This window comes from Mobula birostris, chromosome 31 (assembly GCF_030028105.1).
Source record: "Mobula birostris isolate sMobBir1 chromosome 31, sMobBir1.hap1, whole genome shotgun sequence".
NCBI classification, from domain to species: Eukaryota; Metazoa; Chordata; class Chondrichthyes; order Myliobatiformes; family Myliobatidae; genus Mobula; species Mobula birostris.
The window spans coordinates 3,419,117-3,444,522 of NC_092400.1; the positions used below are offsets into that span (position 1 = coordinate 3,419,117).

Genomic DNA, 25,406 nt, shown 5'->3' on the forward strand with positions numbered 1-25,406 from the left:
TCTAACTTCCACTAATGCCCCACCTTCCCCTCGTACCCCATCCGTTATTTATTTATATACACGCATTCTTTTTCTCTCTTTCTCCTTTTTCTCCCTCTGTCCCTCTGACTATACCCCTTGCCCATCCTCTGGGTTTTTCCCCCCCTCCCCCCTTTCCTTCTCCCTGGCCCTCCTGTCCCATGATCCTCTCATATCCCTTTTGCCAATCATCTGTCCAGCTCTTGGCTCCATCCCTCCCCCTCCTGTCTTCTCCTATCACTTTGGATATCCCCCTCCCCCTCCCACTTTCCAATCTCTTACTAGCTCTTCCTTCAGTTAGTCCTGACGAAGGGTCTGGGGCCTAAACGTCAACTGTACCTCTTCCTAGAGATGCTGCCTGGCCTGCTGCATTCACCAGCAACTTTGATGTGTGTTGCTATACCTAAAGCAAATTAGATTTGGTGCTAGAGCAGCATCTCCACCCATTCATATGGCAAGGTAAGGTTTAGTAATCTACAGTTTTTTAACTCTAAGTCTAGTTCATTGCCTTATCACAAGTACATGTATGCACGGGTGCAATGAAAAACTTACAGCATTGTCACGGACACATAACATTCACAAGAAAAACATAAATTTTAAAATAGAATATACACTTTTTTTTACAAGAAAGAACACAATTAGAACATAACAAAATAAAGTCCATTTTACTGGAAAGTAGTTACATGCTTTAAGTTAGTTAAATTTTGTAAATTGTTTTCAGGCACATTTAAATGTTAATAATTTAAAACAGTAATAGTCTTAGAGATTCCAATACTGTTCAGGGTATTAAGAGAGGGGACAAAGTACACATGGTTCCGTTGTATGCAGATGGCCTGTTAGTTTATATTTCAGATCCTAGGAAATCTATTCCTTCTATGTTATCTATATTTTCTGAATTTAGTAGCTTTTCTGGATATAAATTAAATTTACATAAAAGTGAGTTATTTCCCATTAATAATTACTCGGATCAATATCATCCAGTACCTTTTAGTATTGCTAAAAATTACTTATCTTGGTATTAAAATTACTAAAAATTTTAAGGACCTGTATAAATATAATTTTCTCACATTAATTGATTACACCCAACAAATGCTTTCTAAATGGTCACCTATGACATTATCATCAATAGGTCGAACTAATGCTATTAAAATGATAGTTCTACTGAAATTCTTACATATATTTCAGGCAGTTCCTTCCTTTGTTCCTAAAACGTTTTTTGACAGAATAGATCTCATTTTATATTTGGGATAATAAAAATCCTAGATTGAGTAAACTCTTATTGCAGAAATTAAAAAAGGATGGTGGTATGGCTTTGCCAAATTTTAGAATGTATTATTGGGCATGTAATATTCGATATATTACTTTTTTGTTTCATTATTCAGACATACATGAATGGCTTTCATGGTTGGATTTGGAGGAAAGCTCGGTGAAGGGGTTCTCTTTGACCTCTTTACTGAGAGCTCCTCTTCCCTTTTTGTTTTCTAAGATTAGTAGACAAGCCTTTAATCCCATCATTAAACATACATTTAGAATTTGGTTTCAGTTTCATAGATTTTTTGAGTTAAATAATTTTGTTCTTTCTAGTAATATCCATTTCAATTATTTTTTTAAACCATCAATTTTGGATGAGGCATTTTTAATTTGGAAAACCAAGGGAACAACAACCTTTTTAGATTTGTTTTTAGGGGACTGTTTAATGTCTTTTTCTCAGTTAGTGGATAAATATGATTTATCTAATGTACACTTTTTTAGACATTTACAAATTAGGATTTTTTACGTGGTTTGCTGCCAAATTATCCTTCTGCTTGTCCATCTAATATGACAGATGCTCTCTTTCAGCTTAAACCACTTCAAAAAGGGTTGATAGCTATAATTTATAAACGGTTATTGAATTTATGAATGATATCTAACGATAAAATTAAATGTGCTTGGGAATTGGAATTTCAAGAGTCATTTTTCAGATAATCAATGGAGTAAAATTTTTCATTTGGTTAATAACTCATCTATTTGTGCCCTCCATTCCTTGATACAGTTCAAGGTAGTGCATTGGGCCCATATGTCAAAGGATAAACTAGCAGGTATTTTTTCCAATATCAATCCTATTTGTGACAGATGCAATATTGAGGTGGCCACTTTAACTCATATGTTTTGGTCTTGCATAAAGCTAGATAATTTTTGGAGAGATGTTTTTAAAACGCTAGCAAAAGTCTTGGATCTGGACCTACAACCTAATTTACTTACGGCAATCTTTGGAACTATCCTATCAGAAGCAGGTAATATTCCTGTTTCCGCTCAACATATGATAGCCTTTTCAATTTTATTGGCTAGGAGAGCCATTTTATTGAGTTGGAAGGATTCTAATCCACCTGCTGTTGCTTATTGGCCCTCCTCCATTATGTCCTGTTTAAGTTTAAAGAAAATAAGAAGCGGACATTTGATATATCCTTTAAATTTGAGCAAATCTGGCGACCTTTTATTCAATATTTTCATTTGATTTGATTTATTACTCTTCCAATTATTTTTTTTTGAAGTTTTAGATTTGATCAGAAAGTCTTTACTTTTTTTTTGTCGTATCCTCAGAATGGACTGCCCAGTCCCTTTTTTTCATATAGTGTAGTGGGTTTCTTTTTTCTTCTCATTTTAAAAATTTGAAGTTTTTTTTTTCTCTTTATGAATTGATAAGAGGAGAATTAACTGTCTTCTTTTTTATTATATACTACATAGTAGCTTAATACTATGCATGATTTTGATAATGTCTATTTCACTTTCTGTTTGTATTGTTATTGATATATATATATTTGAGATAATTCTCATATATATGCTTTTTAAATCAATAAAAAGATTAATAAAGAAAAAATACAGTAATAATAATTGTAATAAATGAGCTTTAGAGTTTCTAAACGTTTTGTAAGTCAGAAGTGCTGGCAAAACAATAGAACATGGCTTAGCTTGCTATCAAAGTACTTTCATCATGTATATTCTGCACATATCTCCTTTAGGAAGGAATTTGCACACAGTAGGCCTTGCCATGATAGAGAGCCTTACACTGATAATTAAACTACTTTTGTGTTGACCTCAGGAAATTGTCACTATTTAAACATGGACCTCCTTGTGGGATAGTAGTACACATGGTTGATGAGCCATGAACTGTAAAATCCTATCGCTGAATCCATTGCGGTAATGGTTATGTTTTTTCTCTCATCAGATTGAGGCTGGACCCTGCATCTGTGCAGCAATGCCAAATAAAGTATATGTCCTCCGTTATAATGAGGGTCTTGACAGCTTTGCAATACGCAAGGTGAGTGTGCTAATGCAGTTTATAGAAAAGCTTGTTCAGAGTAGAATTGTAATACTCTATCTTATTGCAGTCTACCATTCTTCTGTAACACAATTACTGATTTAGGCTATTCTATCTGATATACAGTAGAATTGTCAAAAATAGCCCATATGCTACCCACTGACAAATTAGTTTTATTTTGATTTTATATAATCTGCACGTTGGGCTATTACTATCAATGTCTCCATAGGAGATTGAAACATCTGAGCCCTGCAGTTGTATACAGTTTACTGCATACAGTATCATCATTGGAACCAACAAGTTCTATGAGATGGAAATGAAGAACTACACACTGGAGGGTAAGAAGAATTACTGTGAAACTAGCACTGAAAGCTTCAAAGCAGTTTTGGTTGCTTCTTACTTGTATGATGCCAGACCTGGGAGTAATTGATACTGATGTGAATAATGAAGCATTATTCTTATCTTATTATTAAATTGCCAACCTTTGTACGTTGTTGATGGAAAAAGTAATGTTTAAGCTGTGCATCTGCCTGGTTTCTCAGCCGCAACTTCAAACTACCGCAGCAGTTGAACAGGAGAAGTTCATTAATAACATGTGGCCAGTATCAAGTTTAGACAGTGACAACTGGTGGACTATTTTTCATTATGGAGCATATTAGTCAAAGCTTACATCCACTTTCCACAGGAAATAAAAAGATGCAAAGAAAAGGAGCCCTGTCTGTGTTTCTTCCCTTCATTTTCATAACTCAAGGGTACAAAGTTCACTGGGAAGCTTCCATAGCTGAGAAAAAGAAATAATGTAGGATGACAAGAGTGGATTAAGACAGGTGGATAAAAGTTCCAGTTTGAAAGGCTTTGTATATTCATTCTTCTATGTGTTTGGATAAAGTAGACACTTGAAACATTGGGCAACATTTCAAAGTAAACTAGTTGTTGTTTAAGTTAGCAACCAGCCAAATATTGTCTTAATAACATTGATAGGCATATTGTAAATGTTGAACTTACTGTTGACCTCATTAATTTGGTAATATGTTCTTATTGAGAACCCTATATCTCATGTGACTATCTCTTGCACTACAGAATTTCTGGATAAGAATGATATGACCCTGGCCTCTGCCATATTTGCTGCTTCATCCTACAGTTTCCCGATTGCCATAGCCCAGGTGAACAGCAGTGGACAAAAGGATGAGTATTTGCTCTGTTTCCATGGTACGTAATGAGCCTGAAGCATGACCATTGCCTACTTATAATGACGCCTGCCTTCTGTACTATATGACCTGGTTAGGTGTTAATTCAGGTTTATATTGATACGCATGCAGTTGTTTTTACTTTAATGTGAATAACCCAACCATCTTACAGACAAATAGATAGTAAAGATTTTCTGGGGAATGTTAAAGCAAAACCAATGATATTGATCATTGGAGTTGGGGGGTTGGGCGTGGAATGCTCCATTTGTGCCTTAGTAGTTTTGCACACCAGCCCTACATTCTGCACACCACTCACCACTGAATGTGTGACTTATTGAGTACACAGGGTAATACTGACATAACCTTCAAGATGTCTATTTATTGGGAAATACAACACAATAATTAGAGTTTGTTGGTTCCACAGAAAGATGTGAACGTAACTTTACATCCTGCTGCCTTATGTAGTCTGACACTTCTTATATTTTACATTCTGCTTCCTGCCATTATTAAAGTCATGAAACAATTTCACAGTTATGACTTGCTATTTTTTTAATCTACAATTAGAATTTGGAGTCATTGTTGATTCGTACGGAAGACGCAGTCGCACTGATGATCTGAAGTGGAAACGTTTGCCCTTAGCATTTGGTAAGTATGTCTTGTGGCATCTTTCTAGGTTTGTATATTCAAATTTGTTAGCACAGAGTTCTATAAATTGGTATCATTTAAAAATTTAGCTTAATTTTGTGAGAAATGATTTAGACTTGGAAATTGGAAGCATGCTTCAAAAATTTTGAATTGGGAGATTTGTGGATTACAAGGAAGATTGTGATATAATTCAAGTTAATGAACTTGATGAATGGGTATATACTGAACCTGAGGCTAAACCACACTTGGATATTTCAGTTCCATGTGTTATGAAAAGAATTCAGAACCACTAGAGTGAGTTCACAAGTGATTTGTAAGATAACCAAATACTGGAGCTAAAGGATCTCAGGAAAGACTGGACAAGATGAAACTGTAGTTTGTTTTAGAAAAGGATTTTTTAAATGGCATCAAGTCTTACTATACTGCATTCCCTAGTATTGCATTATTTATGGAATCAAATTTAGCCTGCAAGATTCCGACACAGGCAGGAAAGAGCGAACTGGACCGCAGCTTATAAAGGCAAGCTTGCAATTCCACAAAGAAGCTAGAAGCAGTAGGCTTGGCACACAGCAGCAGAGAAACAATGTGAGGAATGGGAAGAGAGATCATAGATGGAAGAAGAGGCACCATCGTCTGGATGTGGATGACAAAAGAGATGATGTTTAGTTTGTTCGAGGAATAGAGAAGGTGAAGCCCTGTTCTTCCTAGTCCGTAGATGATGCTAAAAGAATACTTACTTGCTGATAGCTGCCCTATTACGAGAATCCAGGTCCACACCAATCAGAGGGATAAAGACAATGGAGACCTCTACCCCATTAACATATTAGAATATTATCCCATCTCTCCAGATCAGATTACTTGGTTGTCTTCACATATGCTACAATGACCTGGGCATTTTTTAGATCAAACCCTCTCCACCCATTATTTTCTTCTATGTAAATAGGTACTGAGTTTATAAAATAAAATAATTGTCATATAATGATATCTAACTCTTAGTTTTCAAAGATCAAAGTAAATTTATTATCAAAGTACATGTATGTCACCTGAGATTTGGTTTCTTGCAGATATACACAGTTAGTACTAAGAAACACAATAGAATCAATGAATTGAATTGAATTGCCTTTATCACTTACATCCTTCATATACATGAGGAGTAAAAATCTTTACTTAACGTCTCCATCTAAATGTGCAATGTGCAGTTTATAGTAATTTATAATAAATAGTATGTACAACAGGATAGTCAATATAACATAGAAATACAATTGTACCAGCATGAATTAATCAGTCTGATGACCTGGTGGAAGAAGCTGTCCTGGAGTCTGTTGGTCCTGGCTTTTAAGTTGTGGTACTGTTTCCGGATGGTAGCAGCTGGAACAGTTTGTGGTTAGGGTGACTCGGATCCCCAGTGATCCCTCAGGCCCTTTTTACACACCTGTCTTTGTAAACGTCCTGAATAGCGGGAAGTTCACATCTACAGATGCGCTGGGCTATCTGCACCACTCTCTGCAGAATGAAAAACTGCACATGGCAAAGACAAACAACCAATGTGTAAAAGACAACAAATTGTGCAAACAAAAAAAAGAGAGAATTAAATAAATAAATAAAATTAAGAACCTGAGTAATGGAGCCATAGAAAAGTACAGCTCAGAAACAGGCCCTTTGGCCCATCTAGTCCTTGGAAGTGATTGTGGAATTAGTTCATTATCTATCAAGATTAATGATGACTTGCATGCACTTTTGTGTTAATGCCCCACAGTTTGCATTGAATGTCTTGTGGCTGTGAATTTAGATGTAGATTGATAGCTGAGAGAAATTAGTTATATAATACCTTCAATCCAAAATTTCACACCACAGTACATATGATCACTGTACGGTAACATCACCATTATTCTGCATGTCTTTTGCAATTTCCAACTTGTAATTCCTGATGATTTATTTGTGATCATTTCAGCTTATAGAGAACCTTACCTATTTGTAACTCATTTCAACTCTCTGGAGGTTATTGAAATCCAAAGCCGTAACACAGCCAGGTGAGTCTTAGATCCAGTAGTTTCTCTCATGCGGAGTGATAATGACAGATAAAGTTGATTGAAAAATTGGGAAGATTGTGAAGGAGAAATGTGAAACAGAGAGACTTAAGGAAGTAATTTGAATGGAGGAATTAGACTGTCAGGAATGAGTAGTGGGCCAGATTTGGGTGAACTCAGAGATCTCAGTGACGTGGGCTGTAGGAAACAGAAAAACAGAAGATCTGAGGCTATGTGAGAATATTAAAACAAAGATGAGTATTTTAAAATCATCGCTTAACTGAGAACCAGTGCAGTAAAGCAAACCTAAGCATAATGGATGAACAGGGCATGATGTCAGCTAAGACTAAGTAAATTGGTAAATTTGTTTATTATTGTGTCATGTACAGGGGTATAATGGAAAAATTTTGTTTTAGTGTACCATCCATACATTCCATTAACACACACAAAATGCTGGAGGAACTCAGCAGGTCAGGCAGCATCTGCGGAAATGAATAAATAACATCATTTTGGTTTGATGGTTTTGTATATCATCGTTTCATTACACTGTATTGAGGTAGTACAAGGGAAAACAATAACAGAAGGCAGAATAAAATGTTACGTTACAGAGAAAGTGCAATGCAGGCAGAGAATAAGGTGAAAGGCTAAAACAAGTAGATAGTGAGGTCAGGAATCCACCTTATTGTACTGGGGAAGCATTCAATAGTCTTATAACAGTGGGGTAGAATTTGTCCTTGAGCCTAGAGGTACCTGCTTTCAAGCTTTTGTATCTTCTGTCCGAGGGGAGAAGAGAGAATGTCCTTGGAGGATGTGGTCTTTATAAAGCTAGTGAAAGTACAGACTGAGTACACGGAGGGTAGGCTGATTTTCATGATGTGTTGAGCTGTGTCCACAGCCCTGCAGTTTCTAGTGGCCTCAGCCAGAGCAGTTGATATACAAAGAGGTGATGCGTCCAGATCGGATGCTTTCTGTGGCACATCAATAAAAATATATCAGAGTTAAAGCAGGCATGTCAAATTTCCTTCCTCCTGAGGAAGTAGAGGAGAAAGGTTTTTGACAATCTCAAATTTACAGAGGGTGAGATGAAGGAGACCAGTCAAGAGCATATTTGAATATTCGAGCTTGAGATAATTAAGAAAATTAATGTCTAGTTTTTTTGTACACTCTGAAGAATGGTTAAAACACATAGATGAGTTGACTTAACAGCCATATTGGTGCAGTTTCAGTTGCAGCCAAGGGCCTGGACTGTATATGTGCCAATCAGTCTTCTTATCCAGGATATCAACCACAGGCTCAGTTGGAGTGGAGGTCACAGTAGGTTAGGAGAGCAGCATATGGTGAGGGAGGAGGGGAGGAGCAACAACACAGTTGTTTTTTATTGGCTCGGGTTGTAAGGGTAACATCAGCATTTCTGTGAGGCAAAGGCAGACTGCATTGCTGTTGTGGAGAGGAATTAAGGATTACACCAGTGTTATTGTGAGTGTGAGGAGGGGAAAACACTGGCATTGTATTTGATTGGGGAATAGTGGGGGATTACAGCAGCAGCAGTCCTATGCCAGGGAGCATGAAGGATCATGTCTGCATTGTTGTGAGGATGAGAGAAGTATTGCCTTGTTCTTGCTGTGGTGGGAAATGAGGGATTGAACTAATCTTGTGGTGGGATAGATTTAATGGCAATGGCATCAATTAAGTTGTCCTGCCATTGTTCAGAGTGTAGGAAAGGGTTGGATGACTATTGTTATGGAGTAAATTAGGGTTCATACTGCATTGTTTTGAGGTTGGGGATGAGCGCTCACACTGCACATCTTGTGGCAAGGACTTGAGGGATTCTACAGCACTTCAGTGATGAGGATTGTGAAAATTCAGGGTGAGGGAGAAATGGTGCTGGCACTGTTGTGAGGGACTGAATGATGACCAGCAGAGGCCCAGGAGTTGATTGGACATTGATAGAGACAAATCAAATGAACATGGTTTACTCTTGGTGCACTCAGAAATGAACTACTAAACAATTCATTTGTAAAAACAAGAACAATTCTTTGTCACTGTCTTCACAATCTTGAAGAAATAAGAAAAATAACATGGGGTTGGGGAACAAAGTCTTAAATACAAATCCCTATGCCGAGCTTTGCATGACTAGGTTGATTATTTATTGCAATACCAAACCAAGCTGTGACTGGAACTTTTAGTTATTTAACAGTGTATTTACATGAAACAAAGTTCAACAAATTGACATTACCCTAATTCTGTATTTGTAGTGTATTGAGTCATGCTCACTTGGACATCCCAAATCCCAGATATCTCGGTCCTGCTATGTCATCTGGAGCCATTTACTTAGCCTCATCCTATCAGAATAAACAGCGAATCATCTGCTGCAAAGGCAACTTGGTGAAGGAGGCAAGCAATGATTTACAAAGTGCAATCACCAGCCGCAGGTAGATAAACTGTATGACTATATGCTTAGAAATCGGAGTCTGTTCTCTTTTGAGTTGTGAAACCTATGTTGCATTTCATATTGATGCCCTTTTGAATCTCTTGCAATAAATGCAAAAAGACCATTAGTCACAGCAAAAGCCTTTTACACAACAGTTCAAGCACTCAGGCTGGATATGTGTTATTCCCATTGGGAGCTATGTGTAGAGCTCAGAACTGATAACATTGCTGCGCTGACCACTGGCGTGGAGATCAGACTTTAAAGAACTTAAAGTTATACATAGGAGCCACAGTCTAGCTAGCGATGAGGCTGGTTGATGGGAAGGGGAAAAATGTATGTAACGTGAAAGTAGTCATCTGCACTCAGGGTGCGCGTGTGTGTGTGTGTGTGTGACTCCATCCAATAAAGTCCAACATATTGATCAGCTCAACTAGTCACCGAGAAATCCAAGCTGATCAAATTAAAAGTATTTTTTAAAAAGTATTTTAGAAAAACAGTGGCTTTCAACATAAATTTAGCTTTGGTTTCTTTCTCCGTACTGATTTTCATCTGATATCTGTGTTCTTGGCCCATTACCCATTCTGGCATAGTTCCATGTATGCTTGGGAAACAACCACCACTTATTTCAGCCAGGTACACTAGAGCTTCAGCATTCGGTATTGATGTCATCTTTTGCCAGACCCAGTTGCATATCCCTGACTATGTTTTCTTTCTACTTGTCTCATTTTTGCCTTTCACAATAATCTTTTTTATTATTTATTATCTTGTTTCTTGCACCCATCACAGAGCAACACTTTTGTTATTTCCTCACTAACAACTTAATTGATCCATGTATTGTAAAATGTAACATGTCTCGTGTGTAAGAAACATTTTAAAGTGCATGTGTTGACCACTCATAAGAACATAAGAAATAGGAGCAGGAGTAGGCCATTTGGCCCATCGAGCCTACTCTGCCATTCAATAAGATCATGGCTGATCTGGCCATGGACTCATCTCCACCTACCTGCCTTTCCCCCATAACCCTTAATTCCCCTACTATGCAAAAATATGTCCAACCTTGTCTTAAATATATTTATTGAGGTAGCCTGATACAGTTTTATAGTACTGCAGTATTGGTAGTGTTCTAAGCAACACACACATAATGCTAGAGGAACTCAGCAGGCCAGGCAGCATCTATGCATTTTGTGTGTGTTACTTGGATCTCCAAAGATACTGATTGCTGTGTAACAAAATAAAAGTAAAGTTAATCTCTAAAGACAAACTTCTACAATCTTTCTTCATAATGTATTAACAGAATATTTGAAAACTCATATTTTGCTCTTCACTATTCCCAAAGCATAAATGCCTTGTTATAATATCCAGTACACAATTAATATAATTTAGCCAAGGTGCATCACTTTTTAAAATTGAATACTTTCTTATCCAGTTTATTTGCCAAATTCTCTTTATGGTGAGAAATCTGTTATGACTCTCGACATCACTTCCCAAGGAACTTAACAAGTTGTTATAAAAAGTGCATTCCTGACATTGCATACAAATAATTTATAATATGTCTTCCAATGAACTAATGTACAAGAACCTAAAACATGCAATCTAACTTCAGTTTCATGCCCTGTCCTAATGCCAAATCATAAGAAAAAATTATCAAGTTTAGAGTTGGTTTGTTTCTATTGGTCATTTGCTGTGTATGGATAGCAAATATTCAGGCAACAACATGTCCAATACTCTATTCAGCATTTACCCAGTCTGATACTAATATCTTTGATACTCCTCAGAGAACCCATGACTGCCTCCCAACTTCGCTCCTACCTCTAACCCGAACTACTCTGCTGCAGTTGAATCCCAGTCTGCCCTGCCCTCAGTACTCCACACTAAACCTACTTCCCCACCCTAATGTGACTGATTCAAACTGGTACTGCCAGTTTCAGCACAACATTTCACAAAGGAACTATTAAAACTGTTCCATGACATTGCACTTGATAATTCAGATCTATTTCATGAATACCCCTTTAATATTTCATTCAGCACCTTCCACAGTCTGACCAGACGAGCTCAGTGCCTTTTATTCTCACTTGAGAGGGAGAATAAAACTACAGCTATAGGACCCCTGCAGCATCTGATGACTCTGTGATCTCTGTCTCGGAGGTTGACGTCAGGCGGTCGTTCAAGAGGGTGAACCCTTGCAAGCCAGCAGGGGTGGATGGAGTACCTGGTAAGGCTCTGAAAAACAGTGCCAACCAACTGGTGGGAATATTCAAAGGCATTTTCAATCTGTCACTGCTACAGTTTAAAGTTGCCACCTGCTTCAAAAGGGCAATAATTATACCAGTGTCCAAGAAGAGCAGTGTGAGCTGCCTCAACAACTGGTCCAGTAGCACTCACATCTATGGTAAGAGGCTGTTCATGGCTAGAATCAACACCTGTCTCAGGAAAGACGTGACCCACTGCAGATTGCCCATGGCCACAATAGGTCTACAGCAGACATGATCTCAATGACTCTTCACGCAGCCTTGGATCACCTGCACAGTGCAAAAACCTAGGTCAGGATGCTGTTTATTGACTCTAGCTCAACATTTAACACCATCATTCCTACAGTATTGATCGAAAAGCTACAGAACCTGGGCCTCTGTACATTCCTCTGCAACTGGATCCTGGACTTCCTAACTGGAAGACCAGAATCTGTGTGGATTGGAAATAACCTCTCCGCCTCGTTGACAATTAACACTGGGGCTCCACAGGGATATATGCTTAGCCCACTGCTCTACTCTCTCTACATCCATGACTGTGTGGCTAGGTGCACTTCAAATGCCATCTATAAATTTGCTGATGATAAAATCATTGTTGGCAGAATTTCAGATGGTGACAAAAGGGCATACAATAGCGGTATATAGCAGTTAATTGTGTGGTGTCACAGCAACAACCTTACACTCAATATCAGCAAAACCAAAGAGCTGATTGTGGACTTCAGGAAGAGTAAGACGGGGGAACACAAACCAATCCTCATAGAGGGATCAGAAGTGGAGAAAGTGAGCAATTTTAAGTTCCTGGTGTCAATATCTCTGAGGACCTAACATGGATGCAAAATATTGATGCAGCTATAAAGAAGGCAAGACAATGGCTATATTTCATTAGAAGTTTGAGGAGATTTGGTTTGTCAACTAAAATACTTGAAAACTTCTAGAAATGAATTGTGGAGAGCATTCTGTCTGGCTGCACCACTGTCTCACCGTCTGGTATGGTGAGTGGAGGGGGGCTACTGCACAAGATCGAAATAAGTTGCAGAAACTTGTAAAATTAGTCAGCTCCATCATGGATACCAGCCACCATAGTATATAAGACATCTTCGAGGAGTAGGGTCTTAGGAAGTTGCCGTCCATCATTAAGGATCTCCAGCACCCAGTACATGCCCCTTTCACACTGTTACCATCAGGAAGGAGGTACAGAAGCCCGAAGACACACACTCAGTGATTCAGGAACAGCTTCTTCCCCTCTGCCATCCGATTCCTAAATGGACGTTGAACCCATGAACACCACCTCACTACTTTGTTTGTTATTTTGCACTACGTGTTTTAACTTAATGTAACAGATGTATACATACTTAATGTAACTCAGTTTTATTTATTAATCATGTGTTTTATTGTACTACTGCCATAAAGTTAACAAATTTCGCCACATGTGCCGATGATATTAAATCTGATTCTGATTTTGATCTATAGCTTTCAGCAGAACACTATCAGACTTTGAGCACAATGTTTCTTTACTGTTTTCTAAAGATATTAACACAGGTCAATGTAACAATGTTTATGCTTGTTACATACACCTGTTAGGGTGCATTCTCCAGTTACCTTATAAGGTAACTGTAGCCTTCAGCCAGGAGCAGATGTCATCAGTTGGTTCCTAACCTTCACCGAGTGTTTCGACCCTTAACCACGACACTCTCCAGTTGGTGGGCCGGCAGTGGTGGCTAAATCACTGCCCGTCTGCTCCTGGCTTCCAGCTCCCCTCCTCTCGCCTACTCCAAATCCAACAAGAAGCTCGTTCTGCCTCTTCCCCCATCCTATGAGCTGTTTGTTTTTTGCTCCTTTCGTCCAGGCCCAGATCTGACAACAACCACCATGCTGATTTGGCTGGGAAACCTCTGCAGCCGATCTCCACAGGGAACAACCATGCCTGCCATCCCTTGTCTTTACACTCCTGCACTAAGGGCTGGTACTTCAAGGCCTTTCTCTCGTGGGCCTCTTCCCATCCCTCCTCCCATGGCACAGTCAACTCAACCAGAATTATTTTCTTGTCTTCCATTGACCACAGTACAATGTCCGGGCGTAGGGTTGTGTGCACCACATCCGGGAACTGCAACCTCCTTCCCACGTCGACCCTCATCTCCCAGGACCTGGCAGTTAGCAGCAGATTGGGCTTTGGTTGTTTGGTTACAAAAGGCCTGGCTCCCTCTTTGATGAAGGCGATGGCCCTTCTCAAATCTATGCCAGCCATCCTCTTCTTGCATCTCTCCCGCTCTAGTGTGTCAGCAAGAGCCAGAAGCACCTTATCATGGCGCCACCTATACCGTCCTTGAGTTAGAGCTGTTTTACACCCAGACATTATATGAGCCAGTGTCCCCTTTTGACCACAGAGCTTACAGTTCGGGTCCTCTCTCATCCCCCATGTGTACAGATGTAATGGTGAAGGAAGGGTATCATACACAGATCGCATGAGGAAGGAAATACAGATGGGCTCCAGTCTCCATAACTCTGCCCATGAGATCTTGTGCTTAGGCAGATCCCATTTTGTCCAGGCACCCTGGGACCCTTGTTCCACTGCCTTTGAAATCCGCTTCTCTTCCTTACGGATCCGTACTTCTGCCTGCATCATGTCTCGCCTGTTCCTTATGTTTGCATTTCCCCACTTCTGGAAGTGAACGGAGCCGAGGCCTTGCCGCCCGACGCACGGGTTGCCGATGATATCTCGCAGCTTCAGGGAACACACTGCCTCCGCCACAGCTGCGTTGGCTGCCCACTTGCGCCCAGATCTGGTTGTAACGCCTGCTTGCTTTACCAAGACATCACCACCCTCTAGTTAATGAAATTCCTCCTCATCTCTGTTCTAAAGGGACATCCTATTCTGAGGCTGTGCCCTCTGGTTCTAACATCCTCTCCACATCAATTCAATATAGGCCTATCAATATTTGGTAGGTCTCAATGAGATTCCACACTCCCCACCCCCCCCCCCAACCATTCTTATAAACTTCTGTAATTTACAAACCCAGAGTCATCAAACACTTCTTATTTGTTAACTCTTTCCTTTTCTGGATCATTGTCGTAAACCTGCTCTGGACCCTCTTTAATGATAGCACTTGCTTTGCCCATTGTGCCCAGTTGTGTTCCTGTCGGGTAAATGAAAAGCTGGATGCTGGGAGTAGTTGACCTTTCCATACTTTGTTTTAGAGCCTGTATATTAAAGAATGGGGATGGCACTTTGAAAGCAGAGAAAATGCTTCCATAGAACCATAGAGCCATAGAAACTACAGCACAGAAACAGGCCCTTTGGCCCTTCTTGGCTGTGCCGAACCATTTTCTGCCTAGTCCCACTGACCTGCACACGGACCATATCCCTCCATACACCTCCCATCCATGTATCTGTCCAATTTATTCCTAAATGTTAAAAAAGAACCCGCATTTACCACCTCGTCTGGCAGCTCATTCCATACTCCCACCACTCTCTGTGTGAAGAAGCCCCTCCCCCAATGTTCCCTTTAAACTTTTCCCCCCTCACCCTTAACCCATGTCCTCTGGTTTTTTCTCCCCTTGCCTCAGTGGAAAAAGCCTGCTTGCATTCACTCTATCTATACCCATCATAATTTTATATACCTCTATCAAATCTCCCCTCATTCTTCTATGCTCCAGGGAATAAAGTCCTAACCTATTCAACCTTTCTCTGTAACTGAGTTTCTCAAGTCCCGGCAACATCCTTGTAAACCTTCTCTGCACTCTTTCAACCTTATTTATATCCTTCCTGTAATTTGGTGACCAAAACTGAACACAATACTCCAGATTCGGCCTCACCAATGCCTTATACAACCTCATCATAACATTCCAGCTCTTATACTCAATACTTCGATTAATAAAGGCCAATGTACCAAAAGCTCTCTTTACGACCCTATCTACCTGTGACGACACTTTTAGGGAATTTTGTATCTGTATTCCCAGATCCCTCTGTTCCACTGCACTCCTCAGTGCCTTACCATTAACCCTGTATGTTCTACGTTGGTTTGTCCTTCCAACATGCAATACCTCACACTTGTCAGTATTAAACTCCATCTGCCATTTTTCAGCCCATTTTTCCAGCTCACTCCGAGTCACTCTGCAGGCTCTGAAAACCTTTCTCACTGTCTACTACACCTCCAATCTTTGTATCATCAGCAAACTTGCTGATCCAATTTACCACATTATCATCCAGATCATTGATATAGATGACAAATAACAATGGACCCAGCACTGATCCCTGTGGCACACCACTAGTCACAGGCCTCCACTCAGAGAAGCAATTCTCTACCACCACTCTCTGGCTTCGTCCATCGAGCCAATGCCAAATCAATTTACCACCTCTCCATGTATACCTAGCGACTGAATTTTCCTAACTAAACTCCCATGCGGGACCTTGTCAAAGGCCTTACTGAAGTCCATGTAAACAATATCCACTGCCTTCCCTTCATCCACCTTCCTGGTAACCTCCTCGAAAAACTCCAACAGATTGGTCAAACATGACCTACCACGCACAAAGCCATGTTGACTCTCCCTAATAAGCCCCTGTCTATCCAAATGCTTGTAGATTCTGTCTCTTAGTACTCCCTCCAATAACTTACCTACTACTGACGTTAAACTCACCGGCCTATAATTTCCCGGATTACTTTTCGATCCTTTTTTAAACAACGGAACAACATGAGCCACTCTCCAATCCTCCGGCACTTCACCCGTAGACAGCGACATTTTAAATATTTCTGCCAGAGCCCCCGCAATTTCAACACTAGTCTCCTTCAAGGTCCGAGGGAACACTCTGTCAGGTCCCGGGGATTTATCCACTTTAATTTACCTCAAGACAGCAAGCACCTCCTCCTTTTCAATCTGTACAGTTTCCATGTTCTCACTACTTGATTCCCTCAATTCCATAGATTTCATGCCAGCTTCCTTAGTAAATACAGACGCAAAAAACCTATTTAAGCTCTCCCCCATTTCCTTTGGTTCCGCACAAAGCCGACCACTCTGATCTTCAAGAGGACCAATTTTATCCCTTACAATCCTTTTGCTCTTAATATACTTGTAAAAGCTCTTTGGATTATCCTTCACTTTGACTGCCAAGGCAACCTCATGTCTTCTTTTAGCCCTCCTGATTTCTTTCTTAAGTATTTTCTTGCACTTCTTATACTCCTCAAGCACCTGATTTACCCCCTGTTTCCTATACATTTCATACAACTCCCTCTTCTTCTTTATCAGAGTTGCAATATCCCTTGAGAACCAAGGTTCCTTATTCCTATTCAATTTGCCTTTAATCCTGACAGGAATATACAAACTCTGCACTCTCAAAATTTCCCCTTTGAAGGCTTCCCACCTACCAATCACATCTTTGCCAGAGAACAACCTGTCCCAATCCACGCTTTTTAGATCCTTTCTCATTTCTTCAAATTTGGCCTTCTTCCAGTTCAGAACCCAACCCTAGGACCAGAAATAATAAAATATGATTTATGATTCCTGGGATTATTAGCTTTATTGTTTTTTTCTCCTGCACTCATTCTGACCATGAGAGGGTGATCAGTTTCTGAGGCAGACCTGACTTTGATAGGTGAAGTAACTCGGTACAGGTTCTCTGTCTCTGTCGATTAAGACGGTAACTGTGGTATGTGCAGCACGTACTGTGTTTCTCTTTTAGGTCTCCTTCTCACAACATGGATCCGGTTCAGCAGGCAGCAAATGCAACGTGAGTGCGCAGGCAGTGATCGTTTCTTTGTGTAAAATCGTGTACTTGGCATGTGTGTGCCTGCACCATTTATCATCATATTGTGTATGTTAGTGTCTTTGGAACTGCTTGTGGTACTCAGTGTTTTCTTCATTGTACTCCAGCTGGCTTAATTGTCTGCAGAACAATTTGCTGTGAAGAATGCTTTTTTTTCTAAGTAAACCTTTTCTCTCCCCACTTTATTTATACTAGAGGACACAAGAGCTGTATTTGCATGACAAGGTGAGATCTCATGTCCAGCAACTGAATCAAAGGCTGTGGATTTTGGCCTTACTGTAGGGGATGACAGTGTAATTTCCACAGTTGAGGAAGTGCTATGCTTTGGTGGTGGTGTCTGTCTGAGGCAGTGTTCTGTGTTCTCAGTTGAATGGAAATGATTTTGTAATGAACCTTCCCCCAAAATATTACTTGTTTATAGTCTTTTGCTGAACAGATTTGCCATACGTACTTATTTAAAATCAATAGTGACTACACTTTCCAGTAATTAGTTCACTGAGAATTTCTTTGTGACAGCCTGAGAATGTATAAGATATATGACCTGTACATATTGTATAATACAGATAATATCATCAGTGCAGGCAGGGCAGTCTGTGCAAGCTAAAGGTGTTGCTCAGTTTTTTATGCCACTGGGTTCTTCCTTTAAAGAATAGTAGAAGAGTTTGCAGACTGAATAATAAGCTGATAACCACAACATAAATTCTCCTAACATTGCTTATCTCATTCACGAATGGATGAATGGGTTTTAGGTATTCCCACGATCCATTTGATATGGACGAGAGTCACCCACACCCATCAGGTGCAAGTTACCCTACAGAACGTCAATACTGAATTAAAAATGCCTTGAATGAGGCGTAAACTTTGCAACATCTGACAGTGAGGCAGAAATGTTGCTGCCACAAGCCAGATGCTTGCTTATTTTTGAATGTTAAATGTGGTTATTGTATCCACAGTGAAGACTAGTTCATTTTAATATAAAGTCATTTTTATTCTGCGAGGAAAGCTTTAAGATGGAACCTTTCTGGAGCATAACAAGAGCTCCTCCAGAGAATAACCACTCTGCCATCAGATTTCTGAATGGTCTGGGAACCATTTTTCCTCTCTTGCACTATTTATTCATGTGATTTAGAATGATTTTTAATGTCTTGCATTGTACTGCTGCTACAAAACAACAAATTTCATGACATATATCAGTGGTAATAAATCTGATTCTGATTATGAGTCTATGTTAGAACATCGTAAGCAATTTGGGAAAGATACAAATCAATCAAAACCTAGTGTCTTGAAATGTAATTAAGCCAATTACTTCAGGTACTTTAGGGGAAATAATTTAAAGGATTTGACAATCAATAAATAATGGGTAACATTAAAGAAATCTTTCAAAATTACCAGTGCACATTTTGTTGAGGAAAAGGAAACTAAGAGGTTCAAGCTAAAGTTTAGAATGTGAGAAGAGCAGTAAGCCTGAGAACTGGGAGAGTTTGGAGAAGCAAGGGTGACTAAGAGATGATAGACAATGAAACAATGAAGTTAGGAAGAAATATTTTTTAAAAAGTAAAAAAAAAAATTACAACTAGGTTGAAATGAAGGAAACATAAATTTAGATCAGATGAGGCCTAGGCCATTTTTGTTTTATCCTTATTGGGATTTAAAAAGCACATTTATTATCAAAGACTGTATAAATTATACACCCTGAAATTTGTCTGCTTATAGGCAGTCACAAAGCAAAGAAACTAAAATGCCTCAATTAAAAAAAACCAAAACACACTTCATAGAGAGAGAGGGAGGGAGAAAAAAAAACAGATCGCACCAACAATAGAAGCAAGCCAACAGCATCCCGAACCAGATTGAGTCCGAGATCTGCTCCCGGAGCAACGGGAGTAGGTTCAAGCCAAGCCTTGGTCCCCTGTTTTCACAGCAATGGAGCAGAAACGCCCAGCAGTCAAATCAGTTCACTGCTTCGGAGAAAGGAATGAACATCCGTGGGAGAGCGAGTGAAATCAACTCAACCCTCACCTTGGTACCTGGCACTCAGGCTACAAGTCTATCTGTGCCGGTGTTTAAATTGTCCAAGCACTGAGTAATGTCATGTTCCAGGATGTGGATCTATACCACCCCATCCAAAGCTGTTCTCAATCTCGCTGCGGTGCTTGGAGTAATTCAACCTCGCATCTGGGTTAGGTGGACAGGTATCAAAACTCTTCCGGATTGACTCCTCTCCAAATTGATCACTCCATCTCGATAGCAATATGATCTTCATCTGCGGACCCAGCAGCTTGAACACATTGTGCCTCGCAATGCCCCAGCACAGCTCATCCCCGAAACAGCCTCGCCACCGCCTGCCCCCTCACTGTCTGCGGCGATAATTCACCACAATTTGCTTTATGGAAGATGTTGTAAATCACGTTTTTAGTCTATTCACTTGCCTTATCATTTACCAGTAAGCTGTCGCACATCTTTGGTATGTAGCACCATCTTAAACCGGGACTTGACTAATTAATCAGATACTGGGAGTATGCAATAAGGTGACTATAATTAAAGGTTTAGGGACTTGATATTAGTTGGTATGTCAGAAGAGATACATAGTTTAGAATCTCTGACTGTCCAGTTGCTGGTATTGTAGAGAGCTACACTGTGTATCCAGCCTGTGCAGGGATTGGGTAGAGGGAGCTCATTCCTGTTAAAAGTCCATTCTGTACAGAACCAACGTGATACTCCACTGCATCCTGAAATTGAGGATCATATCTTTTCGTTTCCTATAGGAGAATCAATATAGTTCCAGAAAACTAAAAAACAGTTACGAGCTCAAGTACATTTATTATCAAAGAATATATAAATTATACAACCTCGAGATTTGATTACTCAGAGGTAGTCACAAAGCAAGAAACCCAATTAAAGAAAAAAAATAAAAATAAAAGACCAACACTTGATGCACAAGATAAAAAATATATAAATCATGCAACCAATTGAAGTGATCAACAGCATTCTGAACCAGAATTGAATCCTCAGATCGGAACCCTGGAGTAGGCCCAAAGCAACTGGTAACCAACAGTCAACTGGGGACAGCACCCATACCTGTTGCTCCAGCCTCTTCATCATGGCTGCTACGTAAGATTAAGATGCGGAGCAATTAAATAGATTCTGCTTTTTAAAGGGTGCAAGTTATTATTATTAAGAAATAATTAAATCATAACTGAACACTTTTTATGTGCCTCACTGGGTATTATACTATACACGTAGCAGACATGGAGGGAATCAATGGTCCAAAGGTAGTCAGGAAGATAATGTTGCTAATAGCACCAAAGGGAGCAAACTGATTCCAGCATCCTAAAAGCTATGTGTCTAACCCTTCATTCCACATCAGATGAATTGTCAACTGGCCATTTCCCTCTGCAGTTGCTGTGTGACCCAGTGAGTTCCTCCAACAGTTTGTTAGTGCAGTGAAATGTTGGAGAGATAGACCTAGGTATCTGCGGTGTATGCATTGAGCCCGATGTTGTACAATATGTCCCATTGACATCATTGAGCCAGACAGAGAATACAGTGAAAGTTTTATTGAGATTGATTTAGGATTTAGTCTCTTCTCCCTCCAGCTGCTGTCAATGGCTAGAAAAGCTGAAGCTAATGAGACTCTGTCTTACTCTGTTAGAACTAGCAAATTTAAATGCCTGAGTGAGGCTCTTTCTCTTTCCATGTGGCCAGCAGCAGTCCGAACAAGCGAGGACTTCCCTCATACAATGAGCACATGTCAAAGAAGTTGGCACCTTGCCCGAGAGAAAATTCACCTCAGGATTTGAACAGGTCAGTCAGGTACAGAGAAGGGAGGCAAGAAACGAGAAGGGACAAATCACCGCGGCGAGCCTTGGAGAGGGAGAAATCACCAGGCAGACCTTTGGATACCACCAGAGAGAGGTCACCAGGAAGGATATTGGATGAAAGCAGAGGAGGTGGTATGCGTTTACCTGCAGGATCTGCAAGAGCTCCAGTTACAAAGGTATCCTCCACATCACATCATTGGTTAAAATTTAGAATTAAGTAATCATATGCATACACTAACACTTTCCAACCTTGCTTATCTAAATTGCAAATGGAATTAATGTTTGTATTCAACAGCCCTGGGACCAATCTGCTGTATGAGTACACTGCTGTCTTACAGATGAAGAGGCATGTATTGATCAACAGAGGGAGGATGGCTCTCGGACTAAGGAATTGCACGGAACAAAATAAAGTCGCGCACATTTATCTGCTTCAGTCACTAAGGGAATGGGAGGGTGGGGCATTAACTTTAATCTACATGCTGCTCGCAATCTAAATTAAGATTGGCTCTTGGTAATGTGGGTGACTGATTCATCTGTGGGGAAAAGGATTTGCAGAGTTAAATGTACAAAACTGTAGAAGATTCACTGCCATTTGAAAGATTGTTCCTCTTGATAGCAAATCCTTTTAAATTTTCTCCAGTCAAGTTTGTATAGTCAAATGGTTTGCAAGTTTGAACCAGAGATGAAATTGGTTATTAACCGTACACAGTTCATTACTTGAATTTTATACAAAGGTTATGAAGAGAAACTGAACATGGAATTGCAGCAGGACTTAATATATATTTTGTGATAATCCATAGCCCTTGGCTATTTAATCTTTACTCTCTGCTGTCTTGCACTGCTGCTTTGTCCTGGATGTATTGTACATTCAAACAAAATTGACTGCAGATTTTTGTATTTTGTTTCTCTGATCTGTGTCAAAAATTCCCAGTTCTGAAGTGTTCCTATTTTTGTGAGATTACTGTATTTTTCTCTTTGTACCGCTTTCTGTCGACATGCGACTCGTAAGAATAAAATGTGAGTCGCATTTCTGGTGACTCATTTTCCATGAAAATGCTTAAATAAATTTAACATAATTTGCATATCTTCACATTGAAACTGTTTTTATCTTATTCTCAGACATAAAAATGGCATAAGTGATAAAACTAGCACAAAATGTTTTAAAACTTGAGGGAGATTCTAGTTGAAGCAGCTGTTTCACAACTGTTCAAATTATCGAAAAATTTTTGGCTCAAAACTCTAGCCACACAGATTCAACTCAAACTAATCTGTCAGTAATCACAGGCCCTGTGCTAAAAGACTCACAAGAAAAGGATGACCTGGAATCTTTCATCATTAGCATAACTCAGACCTGCATTCGTATGACAAATTCACATTTTGCAAAATTACAATACAGAAAGCCACTGGTAGGTAACTTTAAGTAAGCAGAGATGAGCTATAATATTGATCAATAGCAATTAAAACAAAGATTAAATAAAGTAAAACAAGAAGTTGTCCCAAGTCCAGTGAAGTATAGAGAGTCATTCTGAGGCCAGGAAAGCAAATATGAATGGAATTCCATTGTCAGGACTGACAACAAATCGACATCACGTGCCAGGTGATGCCTCCCATACTTCTCATTCGTAGAGGAAGTTCAAACCATTTGCTCTCAGATGCAGGACCTGGTATGCAACATGACAAGAGGAACTGAGGACATGCAGAGCATAACAAAATGCTGCTGCAACACAATATATTTCACATCATATAAGGTGGATAATAAACCTGATTCCGATTCTGGAGATGCACTAAGAATGAAGTGGAAGTGGAATGAACAATTGTTTTCCACAGGAGGCTTTGTTCATCCAGGGATTTGTGGGAACAGACTTCAGTGGGAAAAATGCATGAGGGATCTGTGCTTCAGTAATGACATCTTCACTGAAAGATGGTCAAGGACCAAACATAATTCCAAACTCAACATCAACAATGGAGGTATCATAGTACCATGCCCTTGTGCAAGACACAACAGAACAAAATTCATCATGTTGCCTTGAACATCTCTGGAGGAGACAACAATCCTAGACAGAACTGATCTCAGGATCTGTGGTGACTCTGAGCTACAGAGCAGGAGCTAGAAGCAGGCGAGTCATGTCCAGAGGTGGGGTAGGTTCTTTTATTGATTGACCTTGTTACTCCGAGAAGGTTCAGGGATCCACTCTCCTACACCAGCAGTCGAAAGAGCAATGAAGCAGGAAGCTAACATCATGTCCTTCTGTGGTGACAGAGATGTGTCATTTTACCTGGGCACAGCTCCAGCCTGGATTGGTGAAGTCAGGTGGGTAGGAGAGAGGGCGATAGGTGGAAAAGGTAAAGACCTGGAGAAGGAGGAGAGGAGAGTGGACTATGGGGGAAAGGGAAGGATGAGGGGCAATGGGAGGAAGTGATAGGCAGGTGAAGAGAAGAGAAGAGATACAAAGAGAAACCCGTGTGGGGAATTAAGGAAGAAGAAAGGGGAAGACAGAAACATTACTGGAAGTTAGAGAAATCGATGTTCATTCCATCAGGTTGGAGGCTACCCAAACAGAAGATAACTTTTCACTGTCTTCGCTGTGGCCACTCCATGCAATGTAAAGGGCCACCCACTGACAAGTGACTGAGTGAGGTGAATTGCCTCAGTAGGCCCTAGCCTCCTGATCATTTTCACGCAGTCTTTGCCCTGTATCCGAATTAGCTGTGCTCTGTGTTGTTAAGGAAGCTACTGCTGACCTTTGTCTCCTTTGAGCAGCATGGAAACATAAAGAATGCTGAGCTTTCCACTGGCTCAGAAACAGACTGAATATCACCGGCATATGTCGTGAACATTGTTAACTTCTTTACAGCAGCAGTACCAGTGAAATACATGATAAATAAATATAGAGGGAAAAAAACAAGTTACATTATATATATATAGTTAAAATAAGTAGTGCAAAAACAGAAATAAAGAAGTTCTTACGTGTAAATCCAAGGCCTCCTCTTGTGCCATGATGAGGCCACCCTCAGGGTGGAGGAGCAACATCTTGAATTCCATCTGGGTAGCCTCCAGCCTGATGGCATGAATATCGATTTCTCTTCTGGTGAACAAATTCCTCCCACCCCCACTCCTCTATTCCCCACTCTGACCTTTCACTTCTTCGCTCCTGTCTATTACTTCCCCCTGGGTCCCCTCCTCCTTCCCTTCCTCCTACTGTCCACTCTCCTCCACTATCAGATTCTTTCTTCTCCAGCCCACCTTTCCCACCCACATGGCTTCAGATATCACCTTCCAGCTTCTCCCCACCTTTTTATTCTGGCATCTTCCCCGCCCCCCCCCCCCCCCAGTCCTGAAGAAGAGTCTCAAGTTGAAGAATTGACTATCTATTCATTTCTATAGATGCTGCCTGACCTGCTGAACTCCTTCAGTGTCCCGTGTGCATTGCAATATACTAACAAGATTAATTAAACATTAAATACACATCACAACATATTCATGCATTTACTAAGACACAACAGCGGCTATGTTTCATTAGGGGTTTGAGGAGAATTGGTACGTCACCAAAGACACTGCTAAGTTTCTACAGATGTACCATGGACACCATTCCAACTGGTTGCATTACCGTCTGGTATGGAGGGGCCACGGCACAGGGTTGGAAAAAAGCTGTAAGTTAGGTCAGCTCCATCATCTTCCCAGCATCGAGAACACCTTCAAAAGCTGTTGCCTCAAATGAACCTATGAAAACGACCTCAGTATTTCTCCTCTCTTTTTGCACTGCTTATTTAATGTAGTTATCTGTTATAATATATACTTAATGTAATTCACGGTGTTTATTATTATGTCATGCAGTCTACTGCTGCCACAAACAAGAAATTTCATGCCGCTGATATTAAACCTGATTGAGATTCTGAGAAGGGCTCTCCCTTTACTAGAGGACCTTAGACATTAAAATGAAAGGGGTTGAGGAAGAGGAAGAGGAACAAGTGGTGGAG

At 40.1% G+C, this 25,406-nt stretch overlaps 1 protein-coding gene across 2 annotated transcripts in view; it reads left to right on the forward strand.

The window, feature by feature from the left end:
* Positions 1-21,869, forward strand: part of cita (citron rho-interacting serine/threonine kinase a) — a 225,379-nt gene extending 203,510 nt beyond the window's left edge. Inside the window, exons 42-50 of one of the 2 annotated variants that reach the window (XM_072247918.1) lie at positions 3,224-3,316; positions 3,546-3,654; positions 4,397-4,525; positions 5,068-5,148; positions 7,100-7,178; positions 9,431-9,607; positions 17,527-17,574; positions 21,316-21,604; positions 21,724-21,869. In XM_072247918.1, the coding sequence (XP_072104019.1) occupies positions 3,224-3,316; positions 3,546-3,654; positions 4,397-4,525; positions 5,068-5,148; positions 7,100-7,178; positions 9,431-9,607; positions 17,527-17,574; positions 21,316-21,604; positions 21,724-21,747 (1,029 nt within the window). In that variant the 3' untranslated portion in view covers positions 21,748-21,869. The remainder of the gene's footprint in view (positions 1-3,223; positions 3,317-3,545; positions 3,655-4,396; positions 4,526-5,067; positions 5,149-7,099; positions 7,179-9,430; positions 9,608-17,526; positions 17,575-21,315; positions 21,605-21,723) is intronic. The other variant, XM_072247919.1, reaches the window with a different exon arrangement.
* The last annotated feature ends 3,537 nt before the right edge of the window (positions 21,870-25,406 follow it).